We start from the raw sequence: 20,719 nt of genomic DNA, 5'->3' as shown, positions 1-20,719 counted from the left end.
AGCAGGGGGGTGTGGGAGGCGCTTCAGACTATCTCCGGTTTTTATTTTAAAAGAACCACCTTAGGTTTCACTGAAGCACCAAGGCTCCCCGGTGGTCCAGTGGTTAAGCATCTGCCTCCGATGCAGGGGACACGGGTTCAATCCCTGGTTCAGGAAGATCCCACGTGCCCACATCCCAGCTAAGCCTGCATGCCCTAGAGCCCGTGCTCCACTACCATAGAAGCCACCGCAGCGAGAAGCCCACGCACCACAACCAGACAAAGCCTGCAGGCAGAAACGAAGACCTAGCGCAGCCAGAAAGGAAGAGAGATGCAGCTTATAAAAACTGACGAGAGAGCCCACTCACACTCACAAACCTGCACGGAACCACCGACGTAACCACCAGGTGACTGGAAACGGTAAAAGCCCAGGACCTGTGGTGAGTGCCGGGCGTGGCACCGAGCCCCGGGGTCGTGGCCATGGCGAGCCCGACTCTGACTGGGCCTCTCAGAGCCGCCCAGGCTCACGCAGCCCCACCTGTGTGGCCCGGAAGTGGCACACACGGCCTCTGTCATGGGAAACGAGGAGAAGCTAGCTAGCTGAGCCCTCTCCACACTCACTGAGGGCTGGGGAACATGCAGCTCTGGGAGGAAGATTCCAGAGTCAGGGCCGGTGGAGGTCAGCCCCGCCTCCACGAGGCACCGGGAAGGACTGTGAGTGGAGATCCACACATGGTCCCGGATTCAATGACTGTGACCTAACAGGTCGTCCTTGCCAGACACACCTGGGCTGGAGTCTGACCTGGGACACCCTTCCCTTACTTTTCTCTTGGAAAGTAAAAGGGTTGAAAAGGGGGTTTGCAGGGGTATTGACACAGAGTCCACCAGAAAGGAAGATTTATCATTAAAAAAAAAAAAAAGAGGCTTCACAGTTCTGAAGCTGCCCCAGGTAGGGTAAGTGCCCAGGCAGCAACTATTAAGAGACGCCCTCCCCACCCCACACTCCCCACCCACACTGGGCCCCCTGCTTTTCTCCCAGGGCCGCTCTCACAATCCCTGTAACTCAAACCACAGAGATAAAGGGGGGGCTGGGAAACCCTGTCCCAGTGACAGCACCTTGGGGGAACTGCGGGGCTGGATGTTTACAGAACGGACACTGTGACTATCTCACTGATCCCCACAACTTGTCCCGAAGGCAGGGTTCTTAATCCGATGTGACAGCAGGGGACACCCTCCCCACACATGAAGATCTGGAGGAAGACTCTGCAGAGGACACACATGAGAATTCTCAAAATCTGCACACAAATCTCCACAAGACTTAGAAAAAGACCCAAAGAGGCTCAGGAAGCACAGAAAGTCACCCACAAGTGACACATGGATTGGTGCTTTCCATGCCCCCTCCACTAAATCCAGCCCCCGAGACCCATGGCTCTGGGGTGAACCCGTCCTTCCTAATGCGTCTGGCCAACTCCAGATTTCACCCGTTCCGGTCGCAGACACCATCGGGCTTTGCTACCACACTCACCCTCTGTGAAGGTGAGATCATGGAGATACAGATCTTGTCATCTGTGTCACTGTGACACTGACATAACCCGATGTGCTCTAGTTGCAACAAAGCACATAATCTTTAATCTTTACTTACATTACTTTACTCATAAAGACCCAGAATCTTCTGATAAGGTTAATTAGCAACATGGTTTACATTTCTCTCCTCATTTCAGGTAAACTGTCCAGGAAGCGTCAGCTGGATCCACACACACACACCCCGCCCCCCTTCACTGGAGCCACACCCCCCGCATCTTCTTGGGGACGTGACACTTGGGCCAGAAACGGGACAGGGCTCTTAAGTAGGTGCTCATGATTTTCCCGAAAGTGAAGAGGTCCTGACAAAAGGCTCTGCCAACAGAAGAGAACAGCCAAAACAAAGCCACGAAGGCAGAATTAAGACCGGGCAGCACGGAAACTGGGATGGGTGGGTCTCTCCCCACTAACAGGATGTTTCATAAATGCCTGACACATGGCGAGCTACACTGGTAAGACACGTGGTCAGGACACGAGAGACTGCTTGTGGTTTTGGGAGAAAGCGTCTCTGCCCAGCACCGAGTGGCCACAGGGAAGTCAGATGCATGAACTACCTCCCTCCTTGGCCAGAGGCTCAGACCTGAGTCTGGGGATATGAACCAGCCCACACTGAACAGGATCCATATTTACATATGAATTCTTTACTTCATAACTTTAAAATGTTACAGTATTCCTCTAATAAAAAAAAAAAAAAAAAACAGAAAAATACCTGACTTGACTAACCAGATAATTCAGTAAAAAAAATTCTAATTGTACATAATTGCAGACAAGTATGCAAGGAATTGCTATCTCTGGTGCCGAAAGAACTGGTTTGGACCTGGCCGGCAGTCTTCAATCTTTTCATGGGGACACAGAAAGTTTCCAACCTAATAAGCAAAAAAATATGATTTAAAAACCAGCAGCAGCCCAGAAGGAAAAGATCTGTTTAACATGGATCACAGACTGCTTCCGTGCTCACTATCTTGGGTCTTTTTTCCCCTGACTTCTCATACCTATCACACAAAATGCTTGGTAAAGAAGGATCTCAATTTGTGATTCTCAGCACATTTCATTTTGCACAATATTCAGCAGCAGTAAAACTAAAGAGCCACCTCCCCAGTCCCCTCCCCCAAAAGAAGGCTGCTTGTTGTCATGTTAACTTTACAGTCCAACATCTCAATCCTTCCCCACTTTACTGGTCTTAAGTGCTTATGAACATTAACACCGCGTTGAGTCCTGAAGAAAGGGCCATATATGTACAAACCCCACTTCTGTGTTCTCATACGTGAATTCCCACTTAAGAGTCTCCCCTTCAAGAGCACTATGTATTATCATCACCAACAAATTGATGCAACTGCTGCTTCTGAGATGTCACAAGCTTTTGACCCTCTCAGCAGAAAGAAAGGTGTGCAGGCAATGACAGCAGGTGACCTTTGTAGGGAGCACAAAAAGACTGAGAAGAGGGAAAATCAACACTGGCAACCTTGAAAGTAGAGGCATACAGACGAAGACACTGGAGGACAGGAACCATCAACAGCGGCCAGAGCCCATCGTGTTACCCAAGGTGCCTTCCATGTTGCAGCAGATGAAGTGTCCCCTGTTCCAGGAAAAACACTGATGTGCAAAACCTAGCCAATACCTGCAGGCAAGCATCTTATTTTAGGAAGATGCCTGAGTAATTATGAGAACCTTAATATGACTAGGATTTGAACTGGTGAGTCAGTCCATATACATGACATCAAAATGAAGATTATCCAATACATTCTCTCTGCAATTCAGAAGAATGCTACAACTCATCCCATAAATCACTGCTTAAAAAAAAAATCAGCTCTAAAAAAAGAGACTTCTCATTTGAAAAAGGCTGGGAGGAGGAAGGCAAAAAGTGACTCATAACATCCAACAGCTTGTAGCCTCCAAACCTAACAAGAATATAAAGCCAGTGGGCCCAGAATGAAACAAAATAGTCACTGTTACAGCTGTGACCTCACGGCATTCAGCTCTAAGTGTGACTACAGCACCATAAATACCTTCTGAGCACTGGGATCAACCTTACACATTAGGGCCTTGAATGTGTACCTTTACCTTCCCAGCTAAATCTGACATCTATATTTATTCATCAAGAAAAGAACATTCAAATGTAACAATTTTCATAACTCTGAACAACTCTTAAAACTCAAGTCCACACATTTCACATCCCACCCATATCAATGCTGCCATTTTGTAAATATCTGTAATTCAGGTAATAATCCTTTATTTCAGATTTACCAAACCAAGGACGCCAGCTCCCAGAGGTGATGGGCTTTATTAACTGCATGAGGACTGACTGCAGGTGCAGCACTCAGCTGTCACTCCCTGAATCTGCACCCCCTCCTTCCTCCCCTCCCAGTGGCAAGTTATCAGTGAGACTCTGGAAGAAAACATTTTTTTCACACATTTGTTTTCCAGAGCCCCCTGTTTCCTTTCAATGAGGAGAACGTTTGGATCACATGAGAGACAGTGGTCTCCTTCCCCCACCCGTGGAAGGTGGTCCCAGACTTCAGCTCAGGGGACCAACTCTGCAGCCCCAGGTACCGCCAAGAACAGCTGAGGGGCTGCAGGGAACGAAGCTCAAGCTGCAGAGCTAGGTGTATCTGCCATTGTGTGCTGGCAGCCCTGAAGACGCCTGCCCCCCAACCTACAAACCTTCCAACTGGCCATCTCTTTAAGATTTTACTCTGGTGACATGATTATGCCAGCGGCATATGAACTACTCATCTGTAACTTAAAAAAAGACTGATTCCTTGATCAATACAGTGAACTGATAGCACCCACCACCTCCCTTGGGCAGTTTCACACTTACTAGAAAATGTTAAGTTGGAGTCGATTATAGAATATAACTGCTAGTTGCAGGAATTCAGGACCTTACAGACTAAGTAACTCCCATAAGCAAGAGTTAGGAAGTCAGTAGGCACACTCACAATTAAAAACCACAAAGTATAAAGCCAACAGACGTCTCTTCTGCAAACATCACAGTTTTCACAGGCAGTATCACAAGGCAATTTCCCAGAGTCCGATCAAAATAAGAATGCAACCATTGCTGAAAGAGTGGGATGAGATCGTCTAGAGCTGCAAGTCCAGGGTGTGCACAGCCCAGGACACAAACCAACAGTTAACAGAGAAATGTATTGCTGAATTTCAATCAACAGCTAATTTTTTTAGTAAGACATGAGTCTGCCTTTATTGAGAAATTTTCTCTTTCTGCTCTGCTTTGCTGGTGTTTCCATTTAAAGTTTTCCTTTAAGCCAAATAATGTTTATTCACATATTGCCTACTTAGTGGCCCTCTTAAAACCAAAGAGAAAAATACATGATTCCAAAAGGCAAGAATGAAGGGAAAGGGAGAGGAGGAGAGGGAAGAAAAAAATGATTCAGGGAAAAGTGTGTGGGGAAAAGAGCCTCCACCACCCCACCTGGCCCCCAGCAACCAGCCAGCTCACTGGCTTCCTCTCCATCTCACATTCAGCACCAAGCATCCTCTTGGCCCCACAAGACTTCCCCGGATGCAAGGATCAGAGGCCTCTCCCCACAGAGAGCTCCTGTTCTTTGCTGGCACTAGTTCTTGGGGGAGAGGAGCCCAGCGTCCCGAGGGGAAGCACCGGACAGCAACAGACAGTGGAAAGAAAAGAGGCAGCAACCAGCAGGGCAGGAAAGTGGAAATCTGAGTTCTGCAGCCAAGAAGTCAATCTGCAACCCTGCATCCAACAGTGACCCATAAAACAGAACATTAGTGTCTGTAACAGCACAGCAGACAGGGCAAACCAAAGCTGGACCAGCATCTACTGATCTAGATTATACACAACCATTAGCGGCTGGCAGGCCACGTAGGAACACTGAGAGAATAGCCTACTCTGGTTTTTCAGCCTACATTACGTGCTGAAACCGGAACTGCTTTCCATGCTCCTCTGTAAGAACTGAGTGCTAAAAAGTCCACACACGTTTCCACAGTATTTTCTAATCTTTTAATAAAATGATGACTAACTTAAAGAATTCTCTCCATATGAATCCTGATTGAAGATAAATATGAAAGCATTACTCTCAATTCAGCATTAAAAGTTCTTTTAACTTTTCATTTTGCAAGTGGATATGGTGGGGGATTTTTTAAGTTCCAAAATATAAAGACACAAGAATTTCTGATCCTTTCATTGTTTGGTTTCTGGTAAACAATACTGAAAAGCAAATTGACTCATCTAGTTTAAGCTAGTAAAACTATACTACATGGTCACAAGACACAAAACTCCAAATGAGCTTAGAGACCCAATCAACCCAATGCAAACAACACAAGTCAAAGATGACACAACTAAAGGGGGAGTGGGGAGGTGGCTGACACTGGGCAGTCAGAGCAACAACTCTCTCCTTTCCAGTGTTCCAGCCAGGCCTAGGGAGGTTTAGAGAAGGAGAAACAATAATGCGATTCCCGCAGGCAAACACATGCCCCTTCCTCTGTTCTGACAGTCAATAAGAAACTCATTAAACCCGTTTTAAAATCTGCAGGGACACAGGTTATTCACAGAGAACCAGGCTGAGCACATGCTTTGCCATCCTCTGGGCAACAGAGACACAGTCTAGGAATGACTGAGAGTGACCGGTAACTGCCACCTAGCAAATGAGTGTGTTCTGTCCATGTTCACACCAGCCACTCCCACCAGGGGCCACAGACTGTCCCAGACACGCAGAAGTAAGGTGAGCCCAGCCCAGGCTGACCAGGGAGGCGGAGGGATTCCAGTCAGCTCAGACGGCTGCTCACTTGGCCAGTGCAGGGGTGTACTGACACAACATCAGGATGAGGCAGATAGAGCAGAAGAGCTTGTTTGGAGATAAGGCAGGAAGGATAGGGTGTTGTAAACAGCACAGCTGTGGTGCAGAGCTGTGGTGGGTAGGGGGCAGGGGAGAAGAATCCATGTGAGCAGTGATGAAACCAAAGAACTTGGGCAAATATTCTCTAGTGGGTCCTGTGCCCCTCCAAGCCACCTGTCCACACAGAACTCCTTACCCACCAGTGTGGACTAAGCCCAGATCCCCAGCTGAGCTCAGCACTGAGGTCCAGCAGTACCTGCAGCCCCTGCAGCCCCTGCAGCCCCTCAGACATTGGGCTGCTGAGCAGAGTCCAGGAATTATCTCCTGTGGGACAGCTGAGCATCACAGAGCCCCGCAGGAACCCGAACGTGAAGCAGGAGCCTTCCAGAGGGCGCCATCTGAAGAGGCACCTCACCCAGGCCCCCATCTTTACCACCTCCTTCCCCCCTGAAAGTGTTAAAAGGGAAAACATCAGGTCAACACCAGTTTCTCTCAGCTGACGAAAACTGGCACCAATGAATCTACTTTCTGGCTGCCAGCCCCACAAAACCGTTACACACACACACACACACACACACACACACACGAGTTCACTACTAAACTGTTCCAAATATAAATTTGAGAGGACACGGCCTCTCTCCACCCGGAGTGTATTAGTGGCCTTCCCAGGGTGAGCCGGGTGAATTCTAAATCTTCAGTCAACATTCAACATTTCGGAACTTTAATGGGTTTTATAAAAAGACATAGCAAACCCCGATCTAAAACTTATGACAGCTGAGCACATGATCCCGGCTTTAAGAGAAAATAAGAAACCGTATATAACACTCCATGAAATCACTGTAGCGAATCTGTCACAAATTGGAAGCGTGAGCCGCTGGGAACGCTGCACAGACCCGGCCTGAGGGAGGGGGCTCTCCAGTTCCAGCCAACCTTCGCGTCCAGCGCACGGGAACAATAGCGGTGCTGCCCGGTCCAGGCCGGACGCCACGGACCCCGCGGTCAGACCCTCAAGTCCAACGACAAGTTTCGCATTAGAACCAGGCCCGCGGCGCCTCAGGCCGCGCGTCGCGGAACCGCCCCCGGCCCGGCCGCGGTGGGCAGCGCTCGGACGCGCACCAAGGACACAGCTCGGTCCACCAGGCCGCGCGCGAGGCCGCCCCGGCCCCACGGCCCGCCTGCGCCCCCGGCCGCGGCCCGTCCTGCGGCCCCAGCGGCGCCCCCGGCCCGCGTCGCGCCCTGAGCCCCCGATCCGCTGCCCGTCCTGCGACCCAAGCCCCGGGCCCGTCCTGCGCCCCGGGCCCGTCCTGCGCCCCCGGCCCGGGCCTGCCCTGCGCCCCAAGCCCCGGGCCCATCCTGCGCCCCCGGCCCGAGGCTCGTCCTGCGCCCCAAGCCACGGGCCCGCCCTCCGCCCCCGGCCCCCAGGCTCCTCCGGCCCCCGGCGCTGGGGCGGCGGCGGAAGACGCAGAGCCGCAGGGCGGGGGCCGCTCTCGCCCTGCGCCGGGACCCCCGCCCGCCCGGGCCCCGTGACAGCGCGGCCGGCCGAGCGCCGGGCCTGTTACCTTCCGACAGCTCCAGCTCCAGCTCGGCCAGCCGGGCGCGCACCTCCAGGGGCAGCGCCATGCCCTCCAGGCTGCGGTCCGCCATGCTCGCGCCGCCCCCGCCCGCGCCGGCCTCCCTTTGTTCCAGGCCGCGGTCTCGCCGCTCCTCGCGCCCCGCGGACCCGCACCGAGCGGCGGCAGGCCGGGCGGCGGCGCAGCGCGCTCCTCCCCGGCGCCTCCCCCGCGCGCCCCGGCTCGCCGGCCCCGCGCCCGCGCCCCCGGCCCGCCCGGAGCGCGCCCGCCCCGCTGCACCGGCGGCTCCGCGGCGCGCGCGCGAGGCGAGGGCGCGCACGGGGGAGGCGGGGCGGGGGCGCGCGCATACAAGGGGGGGGGGTGTGGGTTGGGGGCGCGGGGCGCGTGCACGGAGGGGACGGGGGCGGAGCGCGCTCCCGGAGCCCGGGCGCGCGCACCGGCGCAGCGGGCCTCCCCGCCCAGCCCGGCACCCGCCCTCCCCAGGCCCGAAGCAGAAAAGGACCGGCTGGAGCCCCGGCCTCTGCGTTCCGGGTCTTTGCGGGCTGATTTCTTTCTTTCTTTTTTTTTTTAAATAAATGCGCCTGTGGGTTGGGGACAGGGGCCGTGGAAAGAGGATCCGGTTGTAGGTTCCTAACTCCCGCAGCTGTAGGCCCTGGGGCCACAGTCAGGGGCTCGGCCTCGGCTTAGGCCCCACCGTGAGGCCGAGGAGGAGGGGGGCTGTCCCCGATCCCCACGTGCGCGGGCAGCCCGCGCGCACGCCCTCCCCCAGCGCGTCCTCTCCTGGGGTCCCCGTTCTCGGCAGGTCGCCCGTCTCTCCCGCTGCCACCGCAGCGCTGTCACCTCTCGGGCGTCAGCAGTCTGGGCCTCCAATCCTGGCCGTCTGGGGCGGCCAGAGACTATCCACCTGAATAACCTCGCCCAGACGCCCCCAAACCCAGAATCCGCACAGTAGCCCCTCCCCCTGGCTTCTGGTGGCTTCCACTGTTCTCCCAGGGAGCGAGGTTGGGAAGAGTCCGGGGTCTGTCCTCCTCGGTCTTCGCGCAGTCTCTGCTCCCTGGGCCTCTCGAGGCTCTCACGGGTCACTGTCACCCGGCTCCCCTCGCACAGTTCAGCCCCTCCCGCAGGCCCGGGTCATCCTCACGGCCTTCTGGTGGCTCCCTCACCGCCAACTGCTTGACCCTGTGCAGCGGGAGTAACCTAAGTTGGCTCCGGAGAAACAGAGGCATTTCAGTGGCATTTATTCCCTTTCAAAAATAGGCAATGCAGTACTTCCTATGCTGTCCACTGAATACACATCCACCCTCTGATCGGACACTCCAGTCCCTCCACCACCTGGCCCTAACCCACAACCCGCCCCCCTCCCGCAACACACACACACATGCCTCCAGGTGCTGGTTCCTGAAGACCTGGTAGCCTTCACCCAAGTGCCCCCTTCTCCACCTGCAGGCTCCCAGGCGTCCCTAATATCAACCCTAGGAAAACCTCTCCTCCCCACACTCGTCCTCCCACTACTTTATCTGCTTATCTCTGCCCTTATCTCCTTGGCCTCTGTTTATCCTTCTCACTAGCCCAAGTGAAAGCTCTGGGGACAAGTACCAAGCCTTCCTCCTCTTTGTTCTTCTGGGGACAGGACAGTGGTGACCACTAGAGCGCTGTGGGCACTCCTCACACCGGATCCACTGATCTCACATGAAACTGGTGAACCCCAAGCACCTGTGCTGTTTGGTCTGGGATGTAGATTCACTGGACTGTGCTCACCCCCCAGTCTCTCCCCATCATGATGACACATCCCCAAGACCGAGCGCCTCCAGGAGGATCTGGGGCTACAGATAAAGAAAGGCCTTAGAAAAATAAAACACAGCAGAGCCAGGACTCAGACCCCAGTCTGCAGAGCAGAGCTCTGGGCTCACTTCATGACAGCACACTGGGCCTGACACCCGCACCACGTGTCAGTTAGTCCAGGGCCGATGGTGTCAGAATAAAGTGTGTTCTGTTCTAATTCCTGGGTGGTTCCAAAGAAGACGCTGTGTTGCACTAATCGCACACATGATCATCTAGCTAGATTCTGAGCAGTGTGTCGTCATACAGTCTGTATGACTGCTGAGTACAAGAGTTGTAGGAGAAGGCCCATGGCACTTCCAGTGGCCCGAGAGTCATCTTTGGAAGTCCTGCCCCATCCTCAAAACACCTATGTCTGAGATCAAACTCCTCACTCTGTTCTCAGTCTGGAGCAGCCACTCTTTCTCCTGGTTTCTGTGCTGAGTCAAGCCTGTTGTCAGGCTTCAGTAACAACCGCCGGCAGCGTTTCACAGCCCCCCTCCCCACCCCAACCCCACAGGCCCACTGCCACTGCCTGTCAGACCCTCAAGAGCCCCAACCCTGTTTTCCCCCTTTTAATCTTTCCTCCTGTAGCTGCCATGGGTTACAGTCCCCTAGCTCCACAACCTGTGACAGCTCTCCACCTGCAAACCAAAGATCTCCTTGTTTTGATGCTGAAGGCTTCATAGACATAATACTTCTTTCCCTACTTCCTGTTCAGGGCTCCCTGAACACACCTGTGTCACCTGGGAAGTTCTGATTTGTCTGTGGGGTTCCTCCTCTTCTTGTGTCCCTTTTGCTGACATGTGCCTGTCGTTACCCCTCTCCCTGTTCCCCAAGTCACAGTCACAAGACAGATTTTACCCATCCAAGTGTAGCTTCAAATACCACTTCTTCCAGGAAGCCTTCCTTCCTCGTCTCCCACCTGGAACTACACGCATCTCTTTTCCTACTTGTTCCTCCCAGGGCTTGCACATGTGCATCTTGAAAAAAGTGTCAGTTCCCCAATTGTGTCCGACTCTGCAACCCCATGGACTGTAGCCTGCCAGGCTCCTCTGTCCATGGGATTCTGGAATACTGGAGTGGATTGCCATGCCCTCCTCCAGAGAATCTTCCCAACCCAAGAACTGAACCTGGGTCTCCTGCATTGCAGGCAGATTCTTTACCATCTTGAGCCACCAGGGAAGACACATGTTTTACTGGGCAAGTAGTCCACCGTGATCCTCCCACTGTGCTGAATGACAATGTAAGCGGAACACTATCCTCAAGATGCAGTCCCACCCTGGGCTCTCTCACCTTCTTCTATACCAGTTCCAGCTCAGTGATCACTGGGCTTAGTGAAAACCCAGTTATGCTTGTTGTGACTATACAGATGAAAACCTGGTTTGAGTGGATGTCAAAGGGGCCATAATAACACCCAACAGAATGGGTGTTACAGCTGCTGGGGACTACATGCTTCCACAGCTACCAGAAGCCCCAAGATCCCATCCTCAGAGCTGCACCTGTAGACAATGGTCATTTCTCACAGAAAGCCACTGTGACCTCTCAAGACTGCTGCTTGGAAGGAGTGAGACAGCACTGCACACCAGCAGGGCTTAATTTACGAAATAAGCCAGCTTTTACATAACAAATCCCAGAGGGTCTGAGAGGCGGTGCTAAGCGTGAAGGCTGCCCACGGCCTGAAGGGAAGCTGACACAGGACACATGAGCTGGCCCTGCTCCTCCACGGGTTGAGTTCCAGAGTTCCACGGTGGCAGTGACAGAGCAATAATTAAGTGACTGACCCCAACAGCCTGCATGGAGGGTCTCTGTCTGTATCTTTTTTGACCAAGCTGTCATCGAAAGCTTTTTTGTCAAGCTGTGGGTGATTTGGCACTACTCTGCCTCACCCAGCATCTCACCTCTATTTTTTTCTGTTTCACTGAATTCCAAGCAAATTCTGGATGAAAACTTCATTACTTACGTGTAACTGGGCTCTGGACTTGAGGAAACCCGGTTGGGGTGGAAGAGGGGTATTGTGATTCAGGTGTGCGTGGGGCAGGGCCTGTGGATTAATGAGGTAACCTGTGGGTGACACCCCAGTTGACTCACGCCTTCACCACTAAGCCTTGCTGCTGATGAGAGCTGATCATCTCACTTCTCATCAGATTCGGGCAGAACTAGTTCATATCATGCTCTCTCTCCTAGGAATCCCAGTACCATGAAGTTTTCACCTTTTCCAAAGTGGCCAGGAAGAGCTGGTTGTCAAGCACTCTGGTCAGATTCTCCAAGTCCCTCATAATTCCTGTTATGACAAAAAACCCACTTAAACTGGAACTTCCCTACAGAACTATGCATGGAAATTTATATTTCCAGTTGTATTTCATTTTGGTCTTACTATATTAGAAATTCAGCTTGGGTAGAAAGTTAGGTTTAAAGAAAGAACAAACATGAGTAATGTGACACAGAAAGTCCAGGTTTAATGAATTAGTACTTAGAAAGCACCTTGAACCTTTGAATGAAACTTCTCTATGCATGAAAGAGATCATTAACATTTTTGTGACTTTTCACATCACTATAGAATTAACTACATATTGTGAATGTGGACTGAATTCTCTGAACCACACATGTATTCATGTTGTTACGGATACTGTCTTCCTCTGGAATTAAGAGTTATCCAACCTATTCTCCTAAGAACAAGTATACCCATGAAACAGAGGAACAAGAAGAAACCCCACAGAATCTCACAGCAAAATTAATCTAATCCTACATATCATTTTTGGAAGTGCTAAGAATTCAACTTTGAGTCAAAGGGAAAACAAGAGTATGAAATTTATCTTGGACAAATAGCCTGAGTGTCTCCTTGTATTTGTTATTACAAATTGATACACAATTATCAGTAATGTAACAACTTCTGATCATTTTAATGAATTATAATCATTCGTGCTAATGGCAATGTGAATAGCACAAAACAACAAACTTTTCAAAAATTACTCTGTTTGGTCTTAAATGGCATCATGTTTTCACAGCATACTTCCTTTACCTGTTATAACTGACCACTCTTTGGTTTAATTAGCGTAATGTTCGTTCCCAGAACTCATGGCTGAGACAAGTGACACACAGGCTTTTTAAAAATATATATATATTTTACCAAGTGTTCCAAGATATAAGACTTTATTGGATGTTTGAAACATAAGATTTTGAAGTAGAAGAGAAGGGAGTGGTTGACAACTAAAATTTTGCATCAAAAATCCACAAAGTGGAACGGCACCCTAAAACAAAGTTGTAAAAGTGACTTCATCCTTTCTAAATGGAAATTCATCATACACAGAGAGTCAAAAGCATCAACTGATGCTTTTGAACTGTGGTGTTGGAGAAGACTCTTGAGAGTCCTTTGGACTGCAAGGAGATCAAACCAGTCCATCCTAATGGAAATCAGTCCTGAATATTCATTGGAAGGACTGATGCTGAAGCTGAAGCTCCAATACTTTGGCCACCTGATTCGAAGAACTGACTCATTGGAAAAGACTCTGATGCTGGAAAAGATTGAAGGCAGGAGGAGAAGGGGACGACAGAGGATGAGATGGTTGGATGGCATCACCGACTCTATGGACATGAGTTTGAGCAAGTTCCAGGAGTTGGTGATGGACAGGGAAGCCTGGCATGCTGCAGTCCATGGGGTTGCAAAGTCAGACATGACTGAGCGACTGAACTGAACCAAACACACAGTCAGGCACATTCCTGAAGGGCATCTGCTTCGCCAATAAAAACTCCACACGAGGCTTGCAAGTGGAGTCTAAAGATTCAATTGTGTAAAATGCAGAATCTTGTTATTGTGAAGTTAATTAAAAGCAGTGCTTTTCAGTCAGTCTGTATGAGCTCACACACACACTCAATGCAAGTAAATAAAGAAATAAGATTGAGCCATTGACACTGTTCATCGCTGACCACATTCTGCTGTGAGGGTCCCAGTGACTGTGGGGCCTGGGCGCTCTGGCCACACCCACCCTGAACTGGGGGACAAGACTTATGCTCTGATGGCAGTGGGCAGAACCAGAGAGGGTGGGCCAGCAGAGCACAGCCGGAGCCCAGTCTCCAGGGTGGTGTTGCCTGGGTCAGGCTGAGGCTCCAGCGCCACGCTGCGCTCACAGCTGAGTAGGTGGACCGGGTGCTGCAGGGCAGAGTCCCAGGAAGCAGAGCCTCTGGGGAGGGAGCACATCGGAGCAGGGGAAGAGCAGGCCTCAGTGGGCTGGCCCATGGACAGCCCTGCAGCAGGGGTCACTAGGTCACTGGCCTGCACTGGGGACCCACCACCAACTTGTCCCGTCAAGAAGGTAACGTGTTGTGATCCACCAGCAGCAACACTTACAGCCCATGCAGTGCTCCAGGTGGCACCATGTCCCCTCGATGTCTGTGGGATCACCGCTGACTCGGCCAGAGCTGTTCCATCCACCCTGAAGCTGGTCAGGGCAGACAGATCACGGGAAGTCAGGAACCTTCATGGTGGCAAACCTGGACTTGCAAGATTGAGTGTTTGGGGTTTTTTCCTGTATGTTAATATACTTTAGGTTTTATTTTTAGTAAGTCAGAGAATTATTAAAAATGACTTCCTTTGCTTTGCATGGGGTCATGAAGGATTTCATACAATGCCCATCATTCATGGAAAATTTTATAAAGTGATGGACATGAGGCTTGTGCTGGATGCCCTATAAGATTCGGCTTGCGCTTCTGGGAATTCACAGGCCTGCAGCGGGTGGCCTGAGCCCTTCACAGGTACAAGCGGCAGGCCAGCGTCTCCTCAGGCCTTCCTGGTCTGCTAATTGCCCAGTGCCTCACCCAGTTGCACCAAGTCCCCTCGGCCTTTGGAGCACAGGCGGGCCTCTCATCTTCCGACCTCTCCTCACTGACCCCAGGTTGGGATCAGGACCTTGGGGTGTCGCGCTTTCCGCACAGGCTCCTGAGATCTGTCTGCTCTGAGTGCCTCAGCCCCACCCTGGCCTTAGCTGGAGACAAGCTGGTGCCCCTCAGAGCCCCCACGGGGTACGCCTCACCCTTGGCCCTCACGACGCAGTCGTGTTGAGGCCTCGGACCTCTTGAGAATCTGACCTGAAGTGGAACAAGCCATGACCTTGCTTATGGTTCATAAAGTTCTAGAGCAAACGTCTGTGCCCGCCTACCGCAAGCACCCAGGCTGCAGGGAGGGGGCTGGGCACCTCGCACCCGCCGGACTCCCCAGAGTTGAGTTCTGGCCACCTTCTCTATCCCAGCAGGCGTCCGCCTGTCGGTGGTCTCAGCCTGTGGGGAGAGGAGGGTGTGCATGCAATCACAGAACAGAGGGCAGTGCGCCTCTGAAGAAGGCAGAGGAGGAGGAAGTGGACTTGGAAAGCCCACTAAATCTCCAGGCGGGGCCTTGAGGTCTAACAGCAGCGGCTCCTCTGGTGGAGACTGCCCGCCCCCTTCATGGATGCACCGCGGTCATTTCTCTCCTATGCTGAGTCTCCACGAAACTAGATGAGAATCCTCTCAAGCACAGGAGAGACTGAAGACAGAAAGAGAAAGACAGTCAATGGAGGAAGACTCAGAAAGAACTGAGGCCGCAGCCTCGGGGGGAGGAGGACACACAGACAGACCAGCCACCGTTCTCAAGGACACACTCAGCAAGAAGTGCGTCAGAACAGGACAGAGGACTCATGGAGCAAAACACAAATACAGACAGTTGAAAACTAACCATTTTTAAGATATAATAAAATTTTTAATTAGGGAAGCAAAATGGCAATTTGAAGTGCTGCTGTGGAAACTGGATCTTGGATTCCTGGGGCTGCTGTAAAGACATGGCCACGCTGGGAGCTTAAAGCAAGGAAAACGTGCCATCTCACCTTCTGGAGGCCGAAGTCTGAACTCAGGGTGCCGGCTGGGAATGGGGACAGCAGTCCTCAGCTTGTCCTGTGTCACTCCAGTCGCTGACTCCACCGACACACTGCTGTACATCCTCCTCCCTCCATGTCTGTCTCCAAATTTCCCTGCGTAATAAGGCCACCAATCACCAGATCAGGGCCACCCTCTTGACCTCACCTTTACCTAGCTGATTCTGCAAAGATCTTATTCCATGTAAAGCCACTTTCTGAGGAAATGGGGGCTATGACGTCAACATACCTTCTTTAAGGGGATACACTCAACTGAACATGATATGAACATGTTGATATGGAGGTGGGGTAAGTCTAGATAAAAACTTCACATCTCAAAACTAAGAAATTACAAAGGATTAAGTACTAAAGAGAAAGCTATGAAACAAACAGACCAGAACCAAACTGGGACTGAAGCAGTAAAAATCATTGGCAACATGGATATATATATATACAACTTCAAAATGTTTTGAATAACAAAATATACTAAACTAAAACAAAAGCAATACAAGATGATTACAAAAGAGATTAGCTTTATTTCTAGCATAGGACAAATGGACAGCATTCAGCAGTTGACTCCGCTGACTGATAAGCCACTTTTCTTTCACTTAAAATAGCTTTAGCCTGTCTTAAGTCACATGAGTATTAAAGAAATGAACACCAGCTCTGATAGGGCCTCTGATTCACTTTTCTTATAATGACACTGTTAGAGGTGAACGTGTCTTACCCCTGCAGTCTGACGGGCCGCCCATGGCTGGGCCCTGGCAAAATCCTCTGGCAGCTGCCCTGGGCTGGCAGGCTCCTCCACACTCAGAGTCTGCCTGCACTGGCCAGCACGCAGTGTGTGTCCCCCGCACACGGCTCACCCCCAAGAGGAATTGAGCCAGCATCCGATTGTGCTGTGTCTTCTTCCCACAGTCAGGTAAGACACTTTGCCCACTGGGGCAGAGTGTACGTGCACGTGTGCACCTGTGTGTGTCTGTTTATAAACACAGGAAGCCTAGGAATGTTACATGAACAGAGCCACGACACATGGAGGAAACACGAAGTATATGGAGATAGCTTCCTTAACAAAAAGTGAATAAGATTAAAAATGGAATTGCTAAATTCATTGCTGTTATTGATCTTGCATAAAATCTTAGTAAGAGACTATTTTAAGGGGTGGGGAATTCCCAGTGAGCGTCTCTCGTCCCATGATGTTTGTTTTTCAAGGTCTGAAAAGAATGTACCACATACTGTCCAATACTGTGGTCGTCAATGGAGAGCAAGTCTGCTGTCACTTACTCTCTCCTAGCTGGTAACATTTCATAACATAATAATGTAAAGAGCAATCCAAACTGTAGGAAAATATGAGGAATTTTGGGGAATGTTTCAAAAAAAAAATAACTGAAATTAAATGAATGAACACAATGAAAGAGGTATGGAACTGAATTATTTTGGTGATAAATACTATTTACACAGTATGGATAATGTAAATTCTGGATACTGACATAAATGAAAAGCAATATATTAATATTTGGGGGGGAGAGAATAAGAGCCTAGAGAAAGTAGTAGTAAGAAATCTGTGTCCTCATCTTATCATGTAACAGCCAACAAATAACATCTAAAGATGAAAATTAAAGACACAGAACTGTAAGCTTACATTTACAAATGTAGAGGTAAACACCAAAAGAAATGCCAGAAAATCCAATTGTGCTTACCTCTACATGGTGAAAAGAGATAAGTCTGATTACTGCTGTTTTTCATTAGAAGTTTAATTATATAAGTATATACTTTTATTGAGAAGATAATATACACAGGAATGTGCATAAATGTTTCAGCATTTAACAAATATGTAGAAAGCCAGCTAACTCTCGACTATGTTATAAAATTAATTTTCATTGGAAGTCTAATTTTTAAACATTTCTATGGAAAATATAATATGCAAAGATTGAATAACAGTTATAAGGCCAAGTAATTAAGAATCAAGTAAAGAAACTGAACATCGTTTATAGCCCAGAGGTCCTTGCTGACTACAACACATTCTGGCCAGAGCAGACCATCCTCCAGTCTCGTACAGTAATTCTGTCCTAGCTTTTCTTGAGCACTCTTACATACATCCCTAAAAAATAATTCAATTTTGCTTACTTTTGAACTTTATATAAATAGCAAGATACTGTAAGTATAATTTTATTTTTTATTCATCCAACTTTAGGTTTATAGATTCATTCATATTATTTCATGTCACCTATGTCTTGTTGGTTCTAAGTAAATATTTTTGAATGACTGTATCAGAGTTTATTGATCTATTCTACCATTCCACTGTTGATGGACATTTGAGTTGTTTCCAGAATTGGGCTATGATGGAAAATGCAATAATATATTTTAGTGTTGTATGATTACACTGTACATGTACATACCTGATACACTCTTGTCCACCATACACGATATCCAGGTGAACAGAAATGCACCTTTCCTCACTGCTCTGACTCACTCCTGTGACGTAGATGACTATGCATACACAGTCTTTTCTGTTTCACTTCTGTCTCTTTCTGCAACAATACAGCACGGTATCTATCCCTTCATGGATCACAGCCTTGTCACGGAGAAGGGGCTTGCGTTAACTCAGTGAAGCTACGAGCAATGCCGTGCAGGGCCACCCAAGATGCACGGTCATGGTGAGGAGGAGGGAATGGCAGCCCACTCCAGTATTCTTACCACGAGAGCCCCAGAAGCAGTGTGAACAGACTGAGGTCTCTCCCCCCTCTTGGTCTCCCCCTTCCATCCTCCCGTCTCCTCCTCTTTTACAGCCTTGGCTCTTCTCTCTGGAACTGTTTCCCAGGTTGAATTGTCTTGTCACCTATCACTTCCCCAAACACTTCCTGGGGTTTGGAGTGGGAGTGTGCTGAGTACAGAGATCAGTTTAGAGATGAATAACCTCTGCATTTTGAGTCTTCTTTTCTGTAAACATGGCCTATTTTTATTGACACATAATGTCTTCCAATAAAGTTATGTAATTTTCCTCAAAAAAAAGTCTTTCATATCATTCTTTTATATTTATCCTAACTGCTATTTTTGGATGCTTTGAAATAGTATAGTTTAAAATTATGTTTCCTATTTGTTGATTTTATATAAGCATAATGGAATTTTATACTTATTTCACTTTTGGTGACTTAGTTATAACTTTCTTATTAGTTATAATGTTTTATCTGTAAAAATGTTTCATTTAATACATATAGAATCTTTTTATCTGAAAACAACTATAGTTCTTTATGCTTATCTAAAGCTCCTAGTCGTGACTTCTTTGTCTCAGTGCAGCAGCCAGGATCTCCTGCTCAGCTGAGTGGCAATGCTGACAGTGGTTATAGGAGGTGTCTTCTTCTTGTTCATCATCTCAAAGGGAAATTTTTCAAAATTTTTGAAACAGCATTTGTTAAATATTATCATTATTGTAGATTTTTGCACCTTCTCTTTATCTGATTAAGAAAACTCTAGTTTGCTCAGTTTTTAAGCTGATACTGAATTTTATCAAGTACTTTTCTTCCATCTACTGGGATGATCATATAATTTTTCCTGTATTAGGAAATACAGGCAATATTTAACTGATTTTTTGAAAATGTTAAATCAACTTCACATTCCTTGGATGAATCTGACTTAGTCAAAATGTATTATCCTTTTAACATACTGATGAATTAGTTTTATGAAAAATTCATCAGTATTTCCCCCAAATCATCTGAAATTGGAAGTAAATTGGCGATTTCCCTGATCTTTTCTCAAACAGAAGCTGATTACAGTTCTTAACCTCCTCAGGGTTGAGGAAGGGCGAAGGCAGCTGCAGGTCATCAGTTATTTCCTGGGGCTGGGGGAGCAGAGGGGTTCCCTCACCCCTGGGATTCTCCCAGCCTCACCTGTGGGTCCTGATGCCCATGTCAGTGTCTGCCAGCACAGCCGCCACAACAATCAGAACTTCCCCACTGATATCTAAAGCCAAAAATTGACAAAAAAACAGAAATGAAGAAGGGGAAAAATAAACGACAAAAAATAAATAAAAGGAAAAAGATGATTCCTTTGCATACACACTCATATAAACCAACACCAGGGCTGAGGCATGTGTGCACGTCTCATGTGGCCCTACATGAACTTCACAATCATGAGGCTTGTGTTTAAACACTTGATTTTATTTTAATCTCATCATGTCATGATGGGGCTTTACAGTATTTTGAAATTTTTTACATCTATGTCCATGAGTGAAATTAGCCTAGAGATATTCCTTACCTATTCTTCCTAGGTCTCAAGTTTTGCTCTATCATAAAATAAGTGTTTCTTCTGTTGTCAGGAGCAGTGTGGTAAGAATGGAATTGTTTCTTTCTTGAATGTCTGGAGCAACCACCTCAGCTGACCTGGGGCTTTCCTTTAGGATTATACATGTGCCGCTGATTTAATTCTTCAAAGATGTAGGACTGTTGCTGTTTTCTGTTTCTTCTTGTGTCAGTCTTCGTGTCCTTCCCCCAGAATTCATCCATTTCATCTATATTCTGAAGTTTATTGGTAAAAAGTTAATACTATCTTCTTTTAAAGATCTTTGTGTACGTGGCAGTTGTAGTGATAATGTCTTTCCTATTCCATTATTGGCTATTGGTACCTTCTATTTTTGGTCAGTTTCACAAGAAGTTTTATCAATATTATTGGTGTTTTGAAAGAACCAGCTTTTAGCCATCTAGAGCCTTCCTATTGTACATTTTTGTTTCATCTAATTACTGCTCCTACCTTTATTTACTTTATTCTTCTGTTATTTTGCAGTTGCTTTTTAATTTTTTTTTGATGCATACTAGCCTAATGAATTTTTAACCTTACTTCTTTTCTAACATGGATACAAAGCCATAAATTTTTCTCTATTTGACTTCATCTATAGTTTTAATATATAGCATTTTCATGATTCAGTTCAAAATTTAGTTTTTATTATAATTTATTATTTGACATATAACTTACTTAAAAAATTTTTATTCTATTACTTTATTTTTGGCTGCACTGGGTCTTCACTGCTGCATGCAGGCTTTCTCTAGTTGTGGCGTGTGGGCTTCTCGTTGCAGTGGCTTTCT

General features: G+C 48.4%; 1 protein-coding gene across 7 annotated transcripts in view; it reads right to left on the bottom strand.

The window, feature by feature from the left end:
- Window positions 1–8,172, bottom strand: part of DIP2C (disco interacting protein 2 homolog C) — a 286,321-nt gene extending 278,149 nt beyond the window's left edge. For 3 of the 7 annotated variants that reach the window (XR_011489501.1, XM_070472278.1, XM_070472283.1), the window contains exon 1: window positions 7,930–8,168. Coding sequence is in view for 6 of the 7 variants with exons in the window: in XM_070472278.1 (XP_070328379.1) it covers window positions 7,930–8,014 (85 nt within the window). In the remaining variant the exon portion in view is untranslated. Of the gene's footprint in view, window positions 1–7,929 lie in introns of all 7 variants that reach the window. The other 4 variants (XM_070472279.1, XM_070472281.1, XM_070472280.1 and 1 more) reach the window with 2 other exon arrangements.
- Window positions 8,173–20,719: the final 12,547 nt, after the last annotated feature.

Source organism: Odocoileus virginianus, chromosome 9, assembly GCF_023699985.2.
Source record: "Odocoileus virginianus isolate 20LAN1187 ecotype Illinois chromosome 9, Ovbor_1.2, whole genome shotgun sequence".
NCBI classification, from domain to species: Eukaryota; Metazoa; Chordata; class Mammalia; order Artiodactyla; family Cervidae; genus Odocoileus; species Odocoileus virginianus.
This window is presented reverse-complemented; position numbering and strand designations above follow the sequence as displayed.